The following is a 23,528-nucleotide window of genomic DNA, read 5'->3' on the forward strand; positions in this document are numbered from 1 at the left end:
TGTGTGTGTGCACATAACTAAAAACCTACTAGTTTAATGTATCATACCTCGTCCTACATGTTAATCTGAATCAAAATTTGGATGCAGGAGTTTGATGTCATTTTCTCACTGCAAGACAAGGGCAAGGGTTTGCACTTGCCTGACTGCAGCTATGGACTGTTATGTTATTGACCGTTTCCAGTTGGAGGAAAGTAGCAGCAGCCACAAATATTGACTTAAATCAGTATGTGTAATCAGTTGACTATTCCAAAGAACAGTTGAGAGGGAATTCTAAAGAAGGCATGGCATGAAGGATGATTCAGTTCAAGAGTTTGTGTGACTACAGAGAAGATCTTTGTAGATACAAACACAGATTTGACCATAGACAAATCATTATTTCAGCCTGTTTTTATATATTTCATTTACTGGTATATATTTTATATATAACATTTATTTATTTTTATTACAAATGCACAAACCTTTCCAAAAATTCCACAAGAGAAAAATACTCCACTGTACCACTAATTCACTGACAGTATTTTGCCGGTAGTTTAAAATGATATGGCACCCTACAAGTGCTAGCCTACTAGTCAACTATCTAATATATTCATACAACAATACACAATCTTGTAGTACAAACTACAAGAGGAACTCATGTGATAATAGCTTTTCAACTATAGGATAATAGCTTTACGACTACACATATACACATTACTATGAGTCACCATTGTTGTAGGATAAAACAGCATCATTCAGCATGAATATGCACAACTGATTTATTGTTTCTTTAAAGGGATATGACTATAGTGTTTCAATTAAAAATGCTGATATCACACATATGCTGTATGGATATTGTATTATTGTTATTATTATTATCATTATTTTTGTTTTTCATTTACAGTTGAGGGACTGTGAAGTTAGACAGCTCCCCCTGCAGAGCAGATTTCAGATCGACAAGTTGGCATTTCACTCTGGGCACAGCCTTGATACTGTAGTCCCCAGCTGAATCACTGTGGAAGAACATGGTGAGTCGATTTGATTAATCTAAATGGATACAAATAAATTGATCAAAGTGTTTTAAATCATAGAAAATTTCAGTGAATTTAACCTTACCTGGAAGCATTCACCTCCACACCATGAATTCTCAGCTTTGTGGGGTTGACTTCCTCATATGCAACTAGTAGTTTACCTGAGAACAACAGCCAAAAGTGTACTTTACTTATATACTCTGAATTGTATGCATTGGCTTTGGTATAAAGCATAAATTATGATTGGATCAGAGATGAAAAGATGAAAGGGTATGCTGTATAGAACAACAACACTAATTAAAAAACAGCAATTAGCAGTGTCTAGTTACCCATGATGCCAGGGATTTCATTTTCTAATGGACGTTTTCTGACTGCCGGCCAAAGGAAGTGTTTTCCATCTTGCCGATGAAGCAGAATGACAACACGGATATTTGTCATGGTGATATCCGCTTCACTGTCCCGTATAATCACTATCATGCTGTTTAGAGAAAAGACATCAGCAACAGTGTTCTCATGTTACACTTACACGTGCATGTCAACACTTTCCAGGTAAATTCATAGTACCTATCTGTAGTGTGGTCTGTGTCACTGTCTGTCCACATGAACGATTGCATGTACTGTCCATCTTTGATGGTGATCTTATTGGTGTCAAACTCAATGTGCTTGTCAGCATTAACACGAATAATGATCTTCTGGAAACCATTGCCTCCTTCTGACATGAGCTGTCCGTTCATGGAGAATCCTTAATTGGTTCAACAGTGGAGACAAATTGCATTTAATTGAATAACATGAACAAGCCAACAATAAAGTAATTCATGCTGGACAATGTGGGCCCTTCATGGAAATACTGAAATATTCAGTATCAATTATATTTCACAAGAGTTCAAAAGTACTAACTTAACATTTATTTCATTCAGCTGTTACTGAAAACATAGACAAGCACACACATTGATGAGAGATATTTCCTTAAAACATGAGATATATAGACATTTTAAAAGTGCTTTAGGAGTTGAATATAAATGATGCAGACACTGGAGTGTGTATTGTGCAGATAATCTTTTACAGACCTGCACTGTTTTGTGTGTGAAATCTGCACATTTTGTGTGATCTGTTCAGACTGGTATTGTGTAACTGTTTTGTTGGGCATTGCTTTAAATCATAAATTTAGTATGGGAAATTCTATATAAATGAAAAAGAATGTTGCATTGTGGGATAACACATCCTTGTACTGCCCTTGTAAATCCTGCTCTAGGAGTTCATGCTTCTGTAGAGTGAAATGGGGTAACGCTATAAAGGGAAGCATGATAGCAGTCAAAAGTGTAACAATAAGCTGACGTGCAACACATAACACCATACATACTGTATGTAACACTAAGGCATTACAGGCTTTTTGAAGGCCACGTACGTCTTCTCCATCACTATGGTGAGAGCACTTAGAAAATAATAAGTTAAATTCCATTATTTTTCGCTTCAGTGCTCAGTAATTTTTCTTCTGCATTTAACCCATCTGGGGTAAGTTTACACACACACACACACACACACACTAGGAGCCATGAGCTCACCATGAGCACACATACACACCCGTAGCAGTGCGCCCCCCCCCCCCCCCCCCCCCCCGTCTGATGTAAGGAGTTTGAGAAGATGAGAACATGGCGCCGCCCTACCAGATGCAGAGTCCTGCAGCAGTTTGACAGAATGGCCTGCTGGGATGTCAAAGCAGAGCGGCAGAGACTGGCCCTCAGCAGCCATCAAGAACCTCACAGGCGTCCGTACTACGCAGAGACAAAGAGACAGACAGAGAGTGTGGGAGGTGCAGGGGGCAATAAGTAATAATAATCATATGTGAAGAATTGAATTGGTGTGTATCTCCTCTGACTGATAGTTGGGTACCTGATATTACAGTTGGTGGTGGAGATAAACCAGCTCCCTTTGGGACTTTGAGAGACGATGACAAAAGTGAGCCACAACAAAGGAGACAGTAAGATATAAGGTCATCTCTGTTGATCTCAGAAGACTTATTTAAGTAGTTGTGTTACCTGGTATTGCAGTTGCCTGTAGCATTAATGATGTAAGGTCTTCATAATCAGACTCCGGGAAGACTGGATGGAGGCATGGAGATAGTGAGGCGTTTATATGATTTGTCATGATGTTGCTTTAATATCTGAGATCAACTTCACCATCCTGCTTCGTCAATATCAAATAGGCTTTATAAGTCCTCAGGTGTAGTTAAATAAAAAACTATGGGTAAAAATTCAAAGTGATTTAAACAAACCTGGCAATAGTTTGTGGTGGATACCGTGTCCAATTGACCCATACATCATAGGTGGATGAAATGCACCATAATCAGGACTAGATATTCTAAGGCGATTAAGGATCCTGCCAGAACGAGCTTTGTGACCTAGGAAGAAGGAACAACAACACTATTAATCAAAGATGGGCTATTGGCTCAATTGTTAGCGCGCTCGCCTCCCGATCCGAGGTGCTGCTGTTTGCGGGTTCAAGTCCGGGCGTGTGCAGGGCTGAATCGTGCAGGTTCAACACAACGCAGGTTACATTGGTGCCGTGACCCGGATCGGGAGTGAGGTTTAGGGGGGGTGAGTGTAACGGATGCCAGCTAGCTTAGCTGTGCTTGTGGAACGTTGATAAACCTCACTCCCCGACGCCTCAAGAGTGCTGCTGGCATGTGAGTCCATATTTCCCTACTACCTCATTGAACTTGTTGGAGATATACCTGGAACACGGATCCATTCACCTGATTGCCCTAGTAAGAAGGAACAAGAACACTATCAATGGCGACCCCATGACATGCAATGTAGGCATGAACTGTTCAATTTGTATCTCCATCTCGGACGTGCTTCATTTGTTATAACAGTATTATACTGTTGCCCATCTTTACTTTGCATACCTCACTGAACTTGTTGGTGTCAGCCTTTGGGTGAGATATACCTGACTTGCTATTAAAGTGCATTATATTCAGACTTTAATTTAGAAGATGTGCTTGAAGCAAGGCAACACAATATGTAAGCAGCGGAACCCAGGCGCAGCATTAAGAACCACTTTAGCATATTTAGAATTTTTGTATGCATATTGCTAATCTGAAGGGTACATACTTCATACCAGTATGAAAACTAAATAGAGATGACATTAGCTTAATTCTCTCTATGGCAGTGAGTTTTGTTTTCAAATGTTTTCACGCATGTCTAGATAACGGGTTAGGAATGTTTAGGAGACAGATCATAAATCCTCAAATTATGGCTGGGGTCTTTTATTTAGGCTGCACATAGCACAGCATCTTTATTTGGGGCAGGCTTGTATTCGAGGCAGCTAGGCCTTTATTTCTTACGTGGTGCGTTTTATTGTGAGACATATAGGCCTACTTTTCGTTTGGAGCGGCATACCGGTAGGCTATGCAGAAGATGTTCAATTTGGGATTTAATCTACGTTTGGACTGTTTGACTATATTGCTAAATATCGGGACTGATGACCACTGAAATCTGTGAGGTATTTGATGGTTCACTATTAAGTTTCATGTAGTTCCATCTGCTTATTGCGAGATAAGACATCCGCTTTCATTTATTCATGGAGTGTGTTCTGTGCTGTAATGGAAAACTTATTCCGTATAGCCAAAGAGGTCTATGATAGCCTAAATTGAGTTATTTTTTTTAATTATGCATGATTTACTTTTTTTTTATCAAATTCGTAGGCTGATGCCTGGCAGTAACAATTGTGTTTAAATGTAGGTTACTGTTTCAGCCTTTGGCAAGCTCAGAAGGGGACGGCAAGCGACTGTTGGAGACTCATGGTGTAGGACAATGACTTTTCATTGGCAACAATATTAAACCAATCAACAATATAAAATATTAAGAAGAGCTCTTTTATGAGTTAAATTGAAACAAAATTATTACTGGCCTTTATTTGTCCGAATCTGAGGCCCGGCTATAAATAGAATCCCAGCCATAATTTGAGGATTTAGCTATGCACATGTGTTGTAAAGGCCATTGACTATGTAGAAACAGCGCCGTCTGTAGCTTTGGGGTATATGTGCAGTAAGTTCAGTAGTTAGTGAGGAGAGTCACAGTTTGAAGGTCAGACAGGACAACGTGTCCACTGAGTAAGCTCTTTATGTTCGTGGCTTGTGTGCGTAAATGATAAGGGTAAGTGTTGCCAGAGCCCGTCTACGGAGAGCCTCCCCACTCTCTATTAATCCCATACAAACCGAATTTGGCTGCAGTTCACCAGAGTTCACCTAGATGGCGATCGCGGGCGAGTCCAAAATACATGGGGTCCTATGGAGCTACATGGCTACATTTATTGTTTTCACCTATTTAACAACTGAAACCCTCAGATTTAATTTTATTTTTCACAAAATGGATATGGATTATCAATCAAAAATGAAATAATCCGGGAGTCATGTCCTTTCGTTTTTTTACAGGTTGGGTCGTGTTGCCCATAACACGCTAGCATTGATGCTATGCTATGCTATGATCATGCTAATGAATGACGTCATTGACACGTTTGAAAGGCTTTTTAGAACAATTAAGAGACTTTAAAAAATATAATACTCAACCAAGTGTATTGTCTTTGCCTCCCCTTTCGAATACAATATTCAAATTACTTGAAAAAAAATTATATCCCAAGAAAAGTAGATTTTGAGGGGTACAGCTCCATAGACCTCCATTCATTCTGGACTCGCCCACGAGCGCCCCTAGATGCAGTACCACACCGGAAGTGTTCCGAGAGTGAAGGTTCTCCCCTTATTAGACATTCTCTGGTGTTGCCAATTTCATTTCCGGTTACTGTAGTCATTTAAGATGTGAACAATGTTAGTTTCTAGCGAATTCTAATGATGTATAATTTGGTTATTTAGGCTAAATATAGCAAGATACGAATGAAATATACTTTGAATGTAGCAAGCTAGCCATGCAATGCTCATGCTTAGCACTGTTTATTCCTGCACACTAATGTCATTCGTTTCATATAGTGTATAGTTTACTGTTAATATTTCATAGTGTTATAATTTCATGCAAAGATGTGAAGAACTATGTAGCATGTTGAGCTATTAGGCATTAATGAGAAATGAGTCAGCATATTTGTGAGGCTAATAAGCTATTTTACGGTGTTATTCCTCTCCTAGCCACAAGAGTTACATATGTGATTCGTGCACTGGTTAGCTATGTAGCTGAATGTATATGTTTATGCTTTGCAATTGCCAATATCCCACCAATCATTTGTTATTTGTATTGAGGAATTGTATTGTAGTGAATGTTACTCATTGTGTTTCCATATCTGCTCATGTCTTTACAGAAACCACACACACACACATACATCCACATCAACGCCCTGCACATATGTATGCACAATACATATTCGATTAATCCTATTAGAGTGAACTGACCCCCCTGTGTATTGCTAATTTGAATACCAATTAAAGTGAAGTAACTTCAGACTGACTCCTTTTATATATGCTCTGACCGGCATACCGTGGCGAACATCATTCCCACCATTGAAACTATACAGTCCTACCCAAACCACGCCTACAACGTGTGTTTCAGGCATAGTGCAAGCACTAATCTCTAACTGAAAGTGCACAGATCTTGTGCATTTGAGAGCGCTCTCTCGCGGCTGTAGACGGTAATGTTTCATGTAGGGTTCATGTCAGTTAATATGAATTAACATTTAAAAACATGTTCAATGATATAGTTTTTCATATATAAGTCGCACCTTACTGTAAGTCGCAGGACCAGCCAAACTATGAAAAAAAGTGTGACTTATAGTCCGAAAAATACGGTAAAAGCGTATCTTACCCGATCAACAATGTTACACGGCTCTTCATAATGCTGAAGAATGCTCCATTCACTTGAATGGGCCTTCCAAACGTTCGGTGGTCTGATATTTCTCGATAACAGACAGTTCCTAAGTATAACAGACCGCTGTCAAGGAAAATGGGCTTTGTGCTTCTAATTCACGTCTTTCATATCACACTGCAAGTACCATAGACAGTAAATGAAATGGACAAACAGACTCCGTTGTCTTCAATGGGAGGGCACTGACACAAATGTAATATTTTTTTTCAGTTGGCTTCCCATCGTACTGCGCAGACTCGCACTTAACTTCGTGACGTTAGCCATCAAACTGAATCTTGTAACTCATCTGATAGATGGTTCACACAGAAATTCTTCTCACACTTCCTTCGCCTTCAAAGTCATCAAAGTTAAACATTTATTTATGTAATATTATTAATATCATCCTCACAAGTGATATATGTTGAAACGACCAGACATGATCATCTTCAAACACAGTCAATGGTAAAACAAAACAAAAAAGCTTAAGATAGCTTAATCTTCTTTCCACTTTTCCGACCTACTGTCAATCCATCGAAAACCTCTAAAATGATTAACGTTAGTGGCGTTTTTTTATTAGGTTTACTTGCCTATTTAATGCTTTACCTTAACATACAATAATCTTGTAGGCTACATAGCTTTGTTCATGAGTTTTCCTTGCTGGCTGGACTTAGCTTCCTATCCAAACAATATGGTTATCTCCCTACGGTGCGATGGGCATAACTACATCAAAGTTAGCTTCCCTACAACCGGACATGCCAAACATTCTTCTTACGGGAACCCAACGTTACGTACGAGGTAGTTGAGCCTGTTTTGCCTTCTATTGTGTATGTAGATAATACAGAACCTACAAGGTCGGCACAGGATATATGTTATATTGGGATTTCAAAACAATCCTAAATGAATGGGCTTCTATGGGGGTTAGCGAAGAGATGGGCCATCCAGCCTCCATTGGTGTTTCAACTTCCGGGAATTCGCCTGCCCCCTTGGCAAGTACCGGAACTTCATTCAAAAGTGAAAGCAGACGGTTGATCTGTGTTTTAAAGAATGTTTGATTCAAGTTCAGCATGTTGTTGCGAACTATTTGTTTCTCAGCATCCATGATGCCAAAAGCCATGATGAAACTTGATGAAACGGTAACAAATAGGCTAAAGGCTATGTAGGCTAAAGAGTCATATTGTGGGGAGTTTATTGTTTCCTTTTGGCAAGTAGCCGTGTAATAAGTGGGATAATGTATAGAACGCCGGTCATTATCGGGAAATAGGTCCCTTCAGGGCGGAAGAAGACCCCTCCACTACGCGTCGTCGGGGTCTGGTTCGCCCTGTCGGTGTTGTTAAGCCGTTATTTTGAGGTAATAGATCTGCATTGTGTTGCTTTAAGCCGTTATTTTGAGGTAGTAGATCTGCATTGTGTTGCTTTAAGCAAAACATGGAACATAAAGAGTGTCCATAGAACAGCATAGAGGCAGCATAGTCAAGCATTGCACTTGATGTTTACCAAAGAGCACTTTGACCCTCCAAAATGCTACTGGGAAAAATACATAATTTATGAACCCTACATTTCTTAATTTACTTTATGGGGTCATTTTTGGCACACCCTGCTGGCTATGTGGTATCAGTGCTGTGTTTGTCTTGTTCTGTGTCTCTGTCACCCAGGTGCCTGATCACTTCTGTCTTGCAAAATTTGAGTGAGGCTAGAAGCTTCTTTGAGTTTTCGTGTTGCTTTAATAACACTTCACTGTTAGTTTTTTTGCGTTATTAACGCTTCGTTAAATTTGCTGAACCTCTTTGCAGGTTATTGATTAGACGTGCCCTTAGCGTTTGTGGTTGCATAATTTTGTGAAAAGCGCACTTTGTTCGTGGTCTTTGTTCTTACTGCTGACCACTTTAGTAAAATGAAGTTTCAAATGCATATAACAATTTTGTTGCAGTTTGAAGTAGTGCTTTGATAACTCCGGTGTTTTGATAACTGCAGTTTCTTTTGGGTACTTGGAACTAATGTGGTTTTGCTACAATGGCGACTGTCTTTATTGCAAATCCTGATGCGTCCTTGATGGAAACCCTTACTAAGGAGCAATTGACTGATTTGGCAGCTAATTATGAAGTTGAGCTCTCGTCAGAGAAAAAGTTACAGAAATTCTGCCTCTCCAATCACACCGAGAAAGGCCTTTTCGTAAGCAAGACATGCATAGTAAGAGCTCTGAACAGTCATGCTTTTACTGTAAAAGGCCTGGCCTTGTCATTGCAGATTGCCTAGTGCTTAAGAGGAAGACTGCAAAAACTGTGCGTTTGATTTCCTCAAATTGTAAGCCCAGTGGGCAGAAGCAATCTGGGTATGGGCCCTTCTAGCAATCTGGGTATGGGCCAATCTAGTTGCAGTCTTGTAAATAGTGACCCTGCAAGATCCCTAGTCATTGCAAAATCATAGTCTGTGACTTAAAACTCTATTACTTGTCTTTAGATGTGAGAGGGTCTGAGACTGTAGTCTTTCAAAATCTTTTTCTAATCATTGCTAAGTCTGTCAGTGTAAGGAGGGCTTAAGATTGTGTGGAGTAAGGTGCAGTGTAAGGGTGCGTCTGGGCTATCAACGTCAGGTAATCTGGACAAGGTTGAATTGAAGGACCCTGACAGTTCTCTAATGGGTAAAGGTAAGCTTGCTGCTGAGGAATATGTCAGGAAAATGAATGTGTGCCTAGTCGAGTTGCCAAGGCAACTCTGCAGTCTATGGTGAAGAACCTAAATCCTGATTATGTGACTAGTTCATGTGTTTTGAAAGCCATTGAGAGCATTGTTTTTCACCTCCTTTGGCTTCTTTTGTTCTTTCTAAGTTTGTCTTTAAGTTTTTCCCTAGGTCCAGCCATGGGCATGATCCAGTGCCTTCACAACCTAGTGATCAAACTGTTTGGATACGGAGATCACAACTACGTTGTAAATTCTGATTCATCCTGGCACATGGCACCCACAGTGCGATTGTGTTCTTGACTCAACAGTCTATATTGAGTGTTTCTATGTAAAGTATGCCTAGAATTTATGTTTCAAATTGTCTCCAATTAACCGTGCTTTGCTTCCATAAGACCTGTGACTCTGCAGTTCAGGGGAGAGCACATGCAGAGGAGCATTCTGTCTGAGAACCACAACACTTTTGACTCGTATTTTTGACATTTTTGATTATCCAATAAACCCCTATTTTGAGCCTTACATCTGCTGTGTCTCTACATTTATATTATGACCTTTCTTCAAGGTCCATAACATCGAAGACTATACTTTTTCTAGTGTTACTAACTAGCACAATGTATTTGTGTGTTTTTGTTATGCACTTGCACTTTAGGCTTTTGTATGGAGTCTGGTGAGGTTAATAAATCACTATCTGATAATATCCTCTGTTTTTTGGAAGTCTACCTTATGAGTCTGATTTCCAGTCCTGTTTTCTGTGTACTTGTGATGAAAATCCGGTCTCATTTTTATGACCAATTAATAAAACCAGCTGACTCAAGGGTTCATATAGTTTTTGTTGCCTCTGTAGGCTCTCAGTTTGAACCACTATCTTACTGCCTGTGGACATTGAGGTATGATGCTAAATGTGAACTAGAGAACTAGAGTCTTACTACCAAGGACATACCTTGGTATGCTTGTCCAGTGCGTCTCAATTCTGAAAAAATAAATAAAAATCAAATGAATCTCTGCATCAAATATGATTTCAAATAATGTGTAAGGTAAGGTAAATGGGGTAAGTCATGACAAGTGAAATTTTCAATAATATATGTATATATATATATACATAAAATGCATACCAAGGTGAGGTTTATGCATGTGCAATGTGTTATGTTGACTTTTAATAACGCCCTTGGTCTTCATACGTCTATGATGGGAAACTTCAGCCAGACTATTCAGCTCACAAGAATGATTTGTGAAATCTCAAACATTACCATTTACTGTATTCATTAGTATACAGTTATTTTAACATAGTAGTAATAAGAGGGGAATTACAGTATGATGCTGATTGGACTTTTGTTTGGATATCTTCTATATTTGTTTTCTTTTGTTTCTATCACTATCATATGAGAAGTAATGCCAGAATGTGATGCTTATAGCAGAGTTTAATTTCTTTCATTTAGTGACTTTTACTTACGGACGGTTGCGCTTGAGGGTGGGGAAAACATCCTGGTAGAATGGACAGCAGGCTTCTCTCCCTCTTTGGGTTTGTTGGCCACCTGTGAGTCCTCGCCCTCGGGTTTGGTGACCACCATAGAGGTGAGTGGGGTCACAAAACTGTACTTGAGAGAGAGATCAAGGGCCTCCTTCTTCACTGCCTCCTTCTCCTCGCCGGTCAGCATCAACCTAAAACATGTACAGCAGGAGTTCAGCTTCTCACACACAGCAGATTTATTCATTTAGCAGACCACACGTATGCGCTGTCCACTTACTCCTTCTTCAGAAGCTGTTTCACGGTGAGGCAGGCCCATAGTCTCTGGAGGAAGTTCTCAAAACCACTCATCACTGCAGGCAGTTTGTCAGCTTTAGTGGCCTTGATATCACTGTATTTCACCATGTCATGTTTCTGTCATGGGTATTGTAAAATAGCAGAAAAGGACCGAACAGGTTAGACATGACATTTGGCATGTTTAACCTGCATCAATACCACAGCATGACAAGCAGGGATGTTGATATAAACCGTATGAAATGCATTTCATGAAATTAGTTCAATCAAGAGTGACTCACTGATATTGCTATAACATCTGTATTGAAGTCATCTATGTTGTTGTCAAGGATCTTTCCAGCGACTACAATCTCCGAGCCATTGTAGTAATAGCTGAAGGTGGTTTGGGTCAGGTTTGTAGCACCCGTGTAGTTCATCTGCACACTTGTTAAGAGAGGAGTTGCCACCTCTTCATAAAATCCCTTTGGAAAAATGAAATATATAGTATAGTATATATACTTTTTTGATCCCGTGAGGGAAATTTGGTTTCTGCATTTAAACCAATCGGTGAATTAGTGAAACACAAACAGCACACAGTGAACACACAGTGAGGTGAAGCACACACTAATCCCGGCGCAGTGAGCTGCCTGCTACAACGGCGGCGCTCGGGGAGCAGTGAGGGGTTAGGTGCCTTGCTCAAGGGCACTTCAGCCGCGGCCCACTGGTCGGGGCTCGAACCGGCAACCCTCCGGTTACAAGTTCAGAGTGCTAACCAGTGGGCCACGGCTGCCCCAAAATAATATACAGACAATTAGTGGCAACACATGTGAACTGAATCGGTGGGATGACTTTTATAGTGAGGTGGTTGTGAAGTCACATAGATCCAGTTGCTGCTACCAGGCACACAGAGGGATAGAAAACAAACTAATTTTAAAAATTGGCATCACAGATCAGAGGCTCAGACTATTGTTGTCAGCACAAGGGAACACGTTTTATTCACACCAAAACAAAGAGTCAGAAATTCCAAGGGCAGGCAGGCGAGAGAGGATAAGAAACTAAATGAGGTACAGGAGGCACACAAGATGACAAAATAGAGTCCAAAAAATACACAAAAGATCAGGACACTGCCAAAAGGGAACACACAAATGAACACAGGGATAGCTGTCCAACCAGCTTCCAAGAAGAGCATCCAGAGGACAGCCGTAGAATCTCAGGGAAGAATGGCACAGAGTCAAACAGAAGTTGCCAACGACAAGGCCAGACAAAGAGTGGCGGGAATCCTGGGTTTAAGTGGGGAAGGTGTTAATGGGCTGCAGGTGATCAGTAAACTGGGGAGTTAGACCGGAAGGTGGAAACTTTGTGAGAGTGAGGAGAGTTAGAAGTGGGTGTGGCTAATGAAGAGCCTGGTGTTGCCGTGACACAAGGTAATGTTTTACGATTCTCGCGAGATTTGTCGGGCCGCCATTCTTGAAGTTGCATGGTCTATCTATGCTGTTCGTACGGTAAGCTTCGTTTACCATCAAATTGGCCTTTTAATGGTTATAAAAGGTGAAAATCTTGCTTAGTGTACCTTTAAAATTCTAATTAACTTTAAAACACTTTGGCTAATTATAATGGTGCAGACACATTTAAACTAGCAAAACACAAATACAAAACCAATAAAATCAAACCAAAGTGGAATCTGTGGAAGATACCAAAATATTAAGAAATAGTATGTATAAATCAGTAAACAATGACTATTTCCAAATGCAAACTGGACTAGTATGATGAAAATAACCTGGTCAGCCAGCTATAGGTGTTTCCTAAAATATGTTTTCCTATATTCACACAAAATGTTTAATGCTTAGCCACTTTTTTTATTTATTGCAGCAAGTAGGGCTACAGTAAAAACTTTACTCACATCTTTGATTGGAACATAAACTCTCTACAAATTAGTATTGCGATTGTAGCGGGTTGAAATAGCGCACCTGTGCCATTAAAGCCGTTCATTAGTAAATCAGTGGATACAGCTGGCTGGTTTCTATATAAGTTGACTTGCACCGTGGGTCAGGTATGCAGCAGAGGTGAGGCAAAGATAATTAATGCGTAGCAAGATGGGTCGTCCTAGTTCATGTCTATGAGGGCAAAGTTCAGGCAGAGACGGGCTCTGGTTCAGTCCCCGCCTGCACAGGGGCGTGTCACTGACGTATGACTGACGTATGAACGCCTCGGTTCCACGCCAGACAGCCGGAGTACAAAACAAACTTGGTGTACACCCTCATTAATGTTGATTTTCTCCCGACTGGAGGGCATACAGTCACAACATTCTCCTGAAATGGGGAGGAGGGTTTGGAGATCATGATACCGTGTCCGAAGTATGCATCCATTGCTCAGAAAAATAAGGCTTTGACAAATTCTGGGAAATTCTTGGATTCTGCCATAGACCTCAATGTTAAAAAGGGAGCCCGATCACTGCATAAATGGGGGATAGTGCCCCCCCCCCCCCCCCTCGTGCGGGGCGTGTACTACTTCTACCCTATTTGCATACATTTCCAGGGACAGGAAATGGCCTCTCAGGAAGTATCTTCGTAATCAACCATCTTTTGGTGAGGCTGGTTTGTTTGGCTTTCAGCGCGTTCTCGGGAAGGCTGTTCCGGTCTGTGTGGTGATCTTCCAGGTGGCAGCCGGTTTTGGGATTCTCTCGCATACTGGAAGGTAAGCTAATGCTCTGTGTAATTCTACAGCCTAGTCTAGGCCTCCTATTGATGCTGGGCTTCTCAAAGCAGTTGTGTGTGTCTGTTGTCTATTTGAATTTGTAATTTGAATGGCCATCCACTCCCTATTGTGTGAATGTCTTGTATGTCTTTGATTTAGTTTCTATTTGTATTCATTGTGGTAACGGGACAATTCAGTCAGCTCTATAAGGGTCAGCCTGTGTCATCCGGGCCTACTAGTGTGATTACTGTTGTTGTCTGTACTTTTCGTTGTCTGTTGTGTTTTGTTTTGCAGGAGTAGGGGGGTGCTGCAGGGGAGGCTGGTCACCTGGTGTTGGTGGGAGTCTAACTTGTAGTGCATGTGTGGCTTCACTGTGTGTGTTTCCAGTACTGTTTACCTGTGTGGGTTGCGGTGGTTGCTGTCTCCTATATCCATGTGTGATCCTGACATCCCTCTCTTCAGGATAGCCTGCCTCCCTATGGTAAGCCCCCTTCCTCCTGTCCAACTAATTGTCTTGTCTCATGTTTTGTTACCTTCAGTTCCCACTCTATGGTAGCCTGGCTAATGTCAGACCTCATCTCATTGAGATGGGGTCTGGGAACTAGGCATTTATTTTCTCGTATTTGAAACGTGGTTTACGAATGCCCAGAGCCGTTTATTGGGCGCTACAAATGTCTATCAATGCGTCTGTATGTAGCTCATAACGGCTTCGATGTGTCGTCATCGTCTTGCTGCCCTCCCTCCGTTCTGTGATTGGTCCCCTAACTGAGGCGAAAATTTGCTCCATGGAATCCAGGCTGCCTAGCAGCGTGAATAAAATCGCGCGCGTAAGGCAGCATGGGAAAACCCAGGCTAACTCTATGGGGCACAAAGTTGTACATTTTGGTAACACTACTTGACGGATGAGTTCATAGCACATTCATAGCAGCTGTCATAAACTGCACATAAAGCATTCATTACAGTTTCATGAGACATGACTCAACATTCATACCAAACCTTTCATGAATGTGGAAGACAGAACGACTACAACTTGTCAAAATAAAAGTCCAACATCGTATTTGTGTATCTTTGTAAATATTTCATGAATATCTTTTGAAGTCTACATCGAATGTCACTTTACTATACAAGTTGTGAAGTATTTGTAATCACTGAGTTTAACCCTGGGAGGTAAACTAGCCTACATTCAGCTGACCCGTATTTGTGTAACCTGGAACGGTTGGACACTCCCAGTAGCAAAAGATGAGAAATCATCTGCAGAGATCATAAAACAAATATATTTTTATGAAACAAAAATTATTTGCTTGACCATGTTCTGTCTTTTTGGCGCTGGAGTAGCCCATTGACTCAGATGTGACATGATCAGGTAAGAGGTTTGGACCAAAAACAGTGATGCTGCTTTGCGACTTTGGACTTTTATTTTATTATTAGACAAGCTCTCGTCATTCTGTCTTCCACATTCATGAAAGGTTTGGTATGAATTTGAGTCATGTCTCATGAAACAGTCATGAATGCTTTATGTGCAGTTTATGACAGCTGCTATGAATGTGTTATGAACTCACCCGTCAAGTGAAGTGTTACCTACATTTTTAATAATGAATTAATATTTTCTTAGTCTTGTGTTCCAGCTCTTTCCTTCCAGTCTAGGTTTCTCTTAATTTGTTCCCCGTCCTCTGTGCTTAAATAAAAACATATCATTTTGTGGAACTCTGTCTCCGTCTCATGCCTGAACCTGTGAGCCTGTTGAGTCTTTTGATTAACAGAAACATGTTCCCTGGTTTTGATACTAGGGTGGCGTAGTCAGCTACTAAATTAAACTTCTTGCCAGTTCTTGGTAACGTCACACTAAGCTTTATGTGTCAATCATTCTAACAGTTGTGGTGAGACGCATCTGTACCTTGAGCTGTTGAGCTGCGTCTGAGTCCTCGTAGATCCTGCGTGCCAGACCACTGTTCTCCTGGGCCATCTTCTGCAGGAACTCAAAGTTCACATCAAACCCAAATCCAAGGCAGTACAGAGGAAACTTCTTCCCAATGGCCTTTCTCACATTAGACTGGATTTTCCCTTGATTAGTTTCTCCTTCAAGAGGCAAAATAATCCATTATAATATTTGAGCCGATCTCATGTTAAAGTTTAAATCAGAGCTCCCAGGCTGAGATGAGTTTTCACACCTGATGTGGGATCTCCATCTGTTAGCAGTATGAGAATGGAGGCTGAGCCGTTCCTGGGGTGTTGCTGAATCATCTCTACTCCTTTCAGCACAGCAGCGTTGATGTCTGTTGCTGGAGAGGGGATCCAACACACGCATCATGCAACTTCTAATATGTGCACTGTAGAGTATAATAAATAAATACTAAATACTCCTACTGTGACTACTATAACAACTACTACTACTACTAACACTACTATGGTTACTACTACTACTACTACCCAATTACTACTAATGACAATAAGAATAATAAGTTCTAAGTTCTCAAGAAAAGTTTTATTTACACACTGCTGTCTAAGTTAAATTAACACTGAAGGCTTATTATTCTGCAATGTAAACAATTCTTTCATGATGAGGTCTATCTCACCACCATGATCTGTAATCCCTTTGACAAACTGTTTTGCCATCTCCAGATTAGTTTGGGTGGCTTGGAGGAGTTCGCGTTTCCATGGAGATACATCGCTATTGAATAGGATGAGACCAAAATAGTCATCTTCAGCTAAGTCATCCAGAATCCTCAGTAAAGCCCCTCGAGTCTGCAGAAAAGGTTGCAGATCTTGGTTGAAATGTACAGCACACCTCCACTGCTTTTTACAAATCTATTGGGTGCCACTTTACCTGAGCAATTTTCTTTCCATGCATAGAGCCACTCTGATCAATAATGAAGACCACATTTTTGGGGATACGCGCAAGGTCAGCTGGTGCAAAGAAATGAACAAAGTAGCCGCCATGTTCCTTGGGGGTACAGAACATGTAGAGTATAAAGACAGCCACATAAAACACTTTGACTAAATAGAATGGTGCACACATTTAAACAATCAGTTACACTTGACGTCATCTAAATAAGAGTGACATGACACTGTCATGACCGTGTCATAAACATTATAAACAAGTCATAAACGTTTATGACATAACACGTCTGTCACTCGCTTCTGTCAAGTGTCATTTGGCTTTTGTCATGACAAGTTAGGGTTAGGGTTAGTGTCATTTGGTTTGGTCATGACAAGTTAGGGTTAGTGTCATTCGGTTTTTGTCATGACAAGTTATGACAGTGTCATGTCACTCTTATGTAGATACCGTCAAGTAAAGTGTTACCAAACAATCAAGCCACAAACAAAAACAAAAGGCATGCACACAGCATACACACATTATTGGTGTCATTTACAAATAAATTAAATATGAAAATATAAAATACTTTACTGTAAGAGATTTGATTCCCAGATTTTTCTCTAGAGGAAAGTTTGGCTTTTGGGAATAAATTTGAAATAATAGATTGACCTTGGAGACTCAATCACAAAGTCATTTACATACCGTTACATCACCTTGGGACTGTGGTCTGTCAACATCATAAAGAATTTTCAAATCTCCCTTAAGTCCTGTCTCTCCACAACCATCACAATCCATTTGCTGTCCATGAGTGGGGTAGAAACTTACCCATGCCTAAAATGGGAAGACATTGAGATAAAGGTGAAGCAAAGTACACCAAGAAAATGTACATTTCTTTATGCTGATTCAGACATGGTCACGCCAGTTAAACAGCTTTCAGGTATAACAAGTTTACTGTACTGTACTGTACATGTTGATCATGGGAAAATCCTGTGCATTACCTGTTTGTCAGCACGTGTGGTTGTGATGGCATTGGCCAAGCCTTTCTCACCCAAGCAGCCCTTAACTTCCAAAAAGTTTATTCCAGGCTTCTCATAAATGTTTACATCAATCTGTTGTAGGAGACATGAACCTTGTATGGATTATATGGAAATAGCACTTACATATTTATTGTGGTCTCTCTCTTTGAGTAAGAGAGTCATAAGAAAGTAAAAGATGTCCCTTTAATGAATTTGATACAGTGTCTCCTTATCATACCCATTTACTTTTTTACCTTAAAGTCTTTGACAATTTGACCAGGTTGGGCATTGATCAGCAACTCATATTTGCCAAGACGACGATGGAGCAGTTCTTCATAGGTGAGTTCAAAGGTCACCTTGCTATGAGCAGCGATAGTCACAGATGTTTTGAAGTCCTCTAAAGTCCTGCCCACCGAACTAAGGGCATGCAATGAAAAAGCATTAAAGGTGCTATTGTATTACGAAATGTACAAAATGACCAACAAATATCAACAGAATGTGAAGAATGTAACATAATGTCAAAAATGCCTCGATATCAACTGAAGTTAGCAATCAATCACCAAAACTAATAGCATTCTGTATATCAGGTGTACTGTGTATGGAGGATTTGTGACATTTTTAGGTGTATAAATCTATCCTCCATTGTTTATGTCAATAAATACTTTTAAATGAATCAATAATTTAATACAACAATATACCCTATATAAGAATATAATTTATGAATAATAATATTAATTATACCTTAATACCTCCAATGTATTTGTCATGTTTTATTCCATGATTTGTTTTTATTTTTCAGATTGACACATCTCATCACAAGTCCAGCAAATTTTCACATAAATCAAAGTTTCTCAAGGTCACCAAATACTGTCAGTACGAAAATGAACTTAAACAATCAGTTTTATCTAGCTTGAGTTGCTGCATCCAACAGCTAAAGCAGCCAGGCAGCTACAGTGCTACACTCTGGAGGCATGTTAATGCCTTATTTTCCACTACCTGCCACTGAGTGCTGGCCCTGAGGGAGAATGCCCCCCCCGTTTCTAGTGAAGGCCCAAAGATGCACTGGAACTGTTTCATGACACCCAGCTGAGGGCTTGCTTGTTTTGCTTTATCTAACAGCTGCTTTGTGTACGAATAGTTACATGTTTAAGCGCCAAGAAAGTAAAGGAAGAGAGGAAGGTAGGTATGATATGGGTGCCCTTTTGAATCCTGAGTTTGGGAAGAGCTTGACTGCATTTCAATGGCAAGAAAAGACTGAGTGATGAACCCTCAGCATCTTAAGCACCTTAAGATCTCCATCATATCACCATGAACATATTGATTGTAGCTGCAGGTGTGGGATTTGAGTAAGGAGGTGGCAAAGGGGGCAGTAGAAACTGTAGACCTGAGACTTAGTTATTTACTCAAATGTCAGTTATTTGTCTTCCCTGCAGTGTGCCTGCTGATCAGTTGGGGGATGGTCTAAGGCGGCATTCATACTATCCTGTAGGAAATGGTCTAAGGCGGAGTTCTCACTGACAGACTTTTTTACATCCAAAACACAAGTTTTCCAAAGTAGTGTGTGTTAAAAACATGTGAAGTGGAAATTGATTGTGTACATGTTGTTGCTATGTTGTGTTTAACTAAATATCCAGATATACCAACTTCTGACTCTACTTACAGCGTTTGTTGAAGAAATAACAGATCAACATACTTTTAAAAAAAATGTTAATGAATTATATCTAAATGAATAAGATCAATGGATGTTTTTGTAGGCTAATTTGGCTGTTACTGTACATAGGTCTGGGCATCCGGAACTTTTTCCCTGGCCAGCTAATTGACTTAGCTAAGGCAGGCAGTTAAGCAATGACCCATTATTGAAAAAAAATGCAACCTTAAAAGTTGTTTTTAAAAAAAAAAATTAAATTTGAGCTTTTACACTTTTAAATGCCTCGCTTTTTTTTTTTGCTTGTGCTATGGTCATTCAAACGCGAGGCGTGTTGCAACGGTCGAATTGAGCGCCTGGAGGTCAAAAACGCCTGTCAGTCTGAACAGCCCTTAATGGAGCCCTGTGGCCTCAGCAGTGCTCACACTGTCACAGATCAACAAGAGCACCGATGCAAAGACCACAGACATAAAGTTATCATGCTGTGTGATGGAGTTGACAAAAGGTGTCAAAAATCATAGACGACCTCTTTTAGAAATCATAAATCAACAGTGGACTGTGCAGTCAAATCTAAGCAGCCAAACAAAGTCCTCAACTGGGACATTTCCAAAAAAGTCAATGCACATCCAAAGTCCCTTGTTGGCTAACACGAACGAGGAGTCCGCAGATAGAAAACACGGGTATAATCCACAAAGTATCTCAATAATTCTGAGGAAGCGGGTTCTCCACAAGTTCTCTGTTCCACTGGGAAACCGTGACTACACTTCTGAACACGCTCCCCCAGTTGTATCAAATGGTACACAGCTGAGTAGCCATGAACGGCCTCAGAAAATACCAGGGAGGTTCTTGACTTTCTAGAGGCCATATGAAGCTTTGCCAAGAAGACACTTTTATTCAAAGTGGCTTATAAAACAAATATAGTACATACTATAGTCAGTAGCTGTAGTAGTTCTGAAAACAGTTTAAATGTATTGTTGCCATATCGATTATGTTAACGTGATAAATATCAATGTTAACTTTTTTGTTCCCTTATATTAACTGTCCTGCATCTATGACAGAATTTTGTTGATGAATGTGTCAAACATTTACAAGTAGTTTGTGTACTTTGCCCCGTGGGTATTGAGGTTTTGAGGTTGTCCAGCATGGGGCAAACTGAATATGTGCACACTGGAAACATTACAGTATATGCCTGCTGTCACTGTGACAGCAAATATGTTTTGTGGTTTGATTGTTTACCTGACAAGTCCGGCACTTTGGCCTCGTGAGACAGCCTGACTGTACTGCTGCTGAGCCTCCTCTTTCTGTTTAACAACCCCATCGTATGTCTGCCCATCAATAGTCCTGTAGTTAAAAGCAGGGAAAAGAGACAGATGATTATTAGAATAATGTGATGATATTGTACCAGTTTAATTAGAATGTCTAGATATTTAACGGTCTGCAATTTAGAGTTATGAATATAGAGTAAATTGGACTACCAACATTCTAAATTTGCTGATAAAGGCGGTTTTGGGGATCTTCACATGGAAGTCAATCTCATTGGAGTTGTCACGGGTGTTCGCCACACGACTTGTGATAACTGTGATAGCATAGCGACTGGTTACTGTGGAGTTGATGTGAAAGCTGTAGACATCCCAGTTTCTTGACTGCAAATAATAATAATAATATAGTAGGTTAGATAGAAGTGTATAATTACTTTGGTTTGTTGACAACACAATTCTAAATCTCTCAAAACCAATAGTTATGATGGAAAATACTAAAATGATCAGCTAATAATTAACGTGTGAGAACTGAATAGGGAGACATCTTTTTGTAAGGATCTAATTTCTTTCACAGAATTGTAGTAATTTTACACTTAATATTTTAAGATCTACAGTATGCCTGACCTCAGGACATGATGTCATAGCTTTACAATGAGAGGCACCATAAAGGTTTAATAACTAGTAGGTAAATATCACAAAATAATTGTGAAGTTTTCCTTTTCCCTGTTTCCACTCATATTACTGCACATTGGTGCATGTGGGATTATTATTATTTATTTAATGCCACTTTGGTTTCAATGTTTTCAATTTGCTTTTTTACTACAGACTAAAACGGGTCCTACCTTCAAAGAGAGGGCAGAGTCTGAGGCAGTGAACAGAAGGCTGAAGATAAACACAGCCGCTGCTAGATCCATTATGGCAATGCAGACCAGGTCTCGCACACAGGCTTTTTCATATGAGGTCAGAGGCTGCTATTGGCTGCTGCAAGCTGAGAGCACTGTTAGTTTAGTTGCCCTTGCTCCCCAGCAGGCGAAGGGCATTGTAATTGTGCGTGTGTGTGTGTGTGCATGTGTGTGTGCATGCCTGTGTCTGTGTGTGTATGTGTTCGCACACATAACTTAAATGCTACTAGTTTCATTTACCTTTACCTCATTTATAATTTCAGACATGCTAGATGATCACCGTATCTCTGTCCTCCTACATGCTAATCTGGACAAGGATTTGGATGCAGGATGTCACTTTCTTCAACATTGCGAGACGAGGGCATAGATTGGCACTTGCCTGACTGCAGCTATGTACTGTTATGTTATTGAATTCAGCAAAAAGTTATTGTGTGCACACCCCACCTTCTGCAAAGTGCAGGACAAAAAAACTTACTCAAATGAAAAAATATAATGTCGGCAACACTACTTTCGCTTCGACCCTGCTGATTGTAAGGCTTACATATATCCCTTCATCAAATGTGTCCACCATTTGCCTGAAGAAGACCCAGTTGGGAGGCACGACACCCGCCGCCTGCCGCAATGTTGATGCAATTCTTGTCACACGCCATATGCCCGGGACACAGACGGAGGAGCTTACTACTTCCTTAATGTTTCCAAGTGTGTGTGTGTGTGTGTGTCTCACAATATGTATCTCATTGCACTGATGTAATCTCTCAGCATGCGGAGAAGTGCATGACCCTTCACCTGTTTTAACAGCTTCTGTTTTAAGAGACACATACAACCTGCATACAACATACAACCTGCCTGTCCCTTCCTGGTAGCTTAATTTCTTCCTGTTTGTTGCCCGTTTGTACCATTGTACCATGACCAATTCAAATGGTATCAAGAAAAAAGGTTGAATGTGCAAAACCGTATGCATAAATGTTCAGAAGTGATTTTCTGAAATGTAACTTGATAGCCTATACTTTTGGGCAAATTGTTAATGATTATTAAGGAGAAAGAAACAAAAACAATTTGGAACGTTTCTGACAACACACTTGCACAGCTCTCATGGCACACAGTTTGGGATTACACACACTCACTGGGTCAAACAAACATCATTACCTCCAAGAAGTGAACCACTGCAGGGTTGTCCAGCAGGATAAGACCATACAGTGCCACCCACTGGATGACCAGCGTCATTATTCTCTCTTTGACCTACACCAGCCCAGTGTCCACTGATTGCTCAGAATGGAGAGTGAAACGTTTGTTAAGGAAGTGTGACCTCTGACTTAACCAAACCTGCTTTGCTTTCCTTTCAGAAACACAGCAAACTTAAACTATATATGGAAGTTCTATAGTGTAGCAGCTTATGTCTAAAATCTTACTATTAAGCAATGATCAGTCAGTGGCAGTTGTTTTGGAAGGATATTACTTCAGCAGGGCAGAGCATAGCTCTTCAGATGTCATGAATACATAATATTTGAGCAGGAAACTGTACACAAATGGATCTGCAGAAAAAGACAGGAAAACAACTTTCATAGTCACTCTGGAAACACTAACTACATTTTTTTTTATCATTATCATGTAAAAAATCAGAGCAATTTCAGACATCTACAATGTAACTGGTATATTTCTCTGAGTTTCACACTAGCTGCCTTCACACATGAAGTGACACCCTTTTGGTCATCTGGAGTGTCCAGGTTCATTGAGAAGAGCAGGAACTGGAGAATTTTGTCAGGTGTCCCCAACTTCACCAAGAACCTGATAAAGACAACAGGTTCCATGCACAGACAGAGAGAGGGCCATAGAACACATGGCTTGGATTAAAGTGATCAGGCTATTTTTGGTCATTGACTTTAATATCTATCATTCATCATCAGATTAGTAGTTAGTCCCCTCACACCAGAGCT

The 23,528-nt window shown here is 40.3% G+C and overlaps 1 protein-coding gene across 1 annotated transcript; it reads right to left on the minus strand.

Moving 5' to 3' along the window:
* Window positions 1-526: 526 nt before the first annotated feature.
* On the minus strand, window positions 527-21,606 carry LOC143104885 (inter-alpha-trypsin inhibitor heavy chain H3-like). The gene is made up of 22 exons (XM_076269218.1): window positions 21,535-21,606; window positions 20,913-21,076; window positions 20,670-20,774; window positions 18,043-18,205; window positions 17,771-17,881; window positions 17,475-17,603; window positions 16,782-16,898; window positions 16,531-16,699; window positions 16,126-16,236; window positions 15,852-16,033; window positions 11,566-11,745; window positions 11,271-11,404; window positions 10,976-11,184; window positions 10,466-10,495; window positions 3,280-3,405; window positions 3,044-3,106; window positions 2,898-2,942; window positions 2,672-2,779; window positions 1,572-1,749; window positions 1,337-1,485; window positions 1,093-1,168; window positions 527-989 (listed from the first exon to the last, which is right to left on the minus strand). Exons 1-22 carry the CDS (start codon window positions 21,604-21,606, stop codon window positions 875-877), a joined length of 2,736 nt encoding a protein of 911 aa, XP_076125333.1. The 3' UTR covers window positions 527-874.
* Window positions 21,607-23,528: the final 1,922 nt, after the last annotated feature.

This window comes from Alosa pseudoharengus, unplaced genomic scaffold, assembly GCF_046254945.1.
Source record: "Alosa pseudoharengus isolate Yale_2024_CS ecotype anadromous, Long Island Sound unplaced genomic scaffold, YU_APseudo_1.1 YU_APseudo_1.1_scf_5, whole genome shotgun sequence".
Lineage (NCBI taxonomy): Eukaryota > Metazoa > Chordata > Actinopteri > Clupeiformes > Clupeidae > Alosa > Alosa pseudoharengus.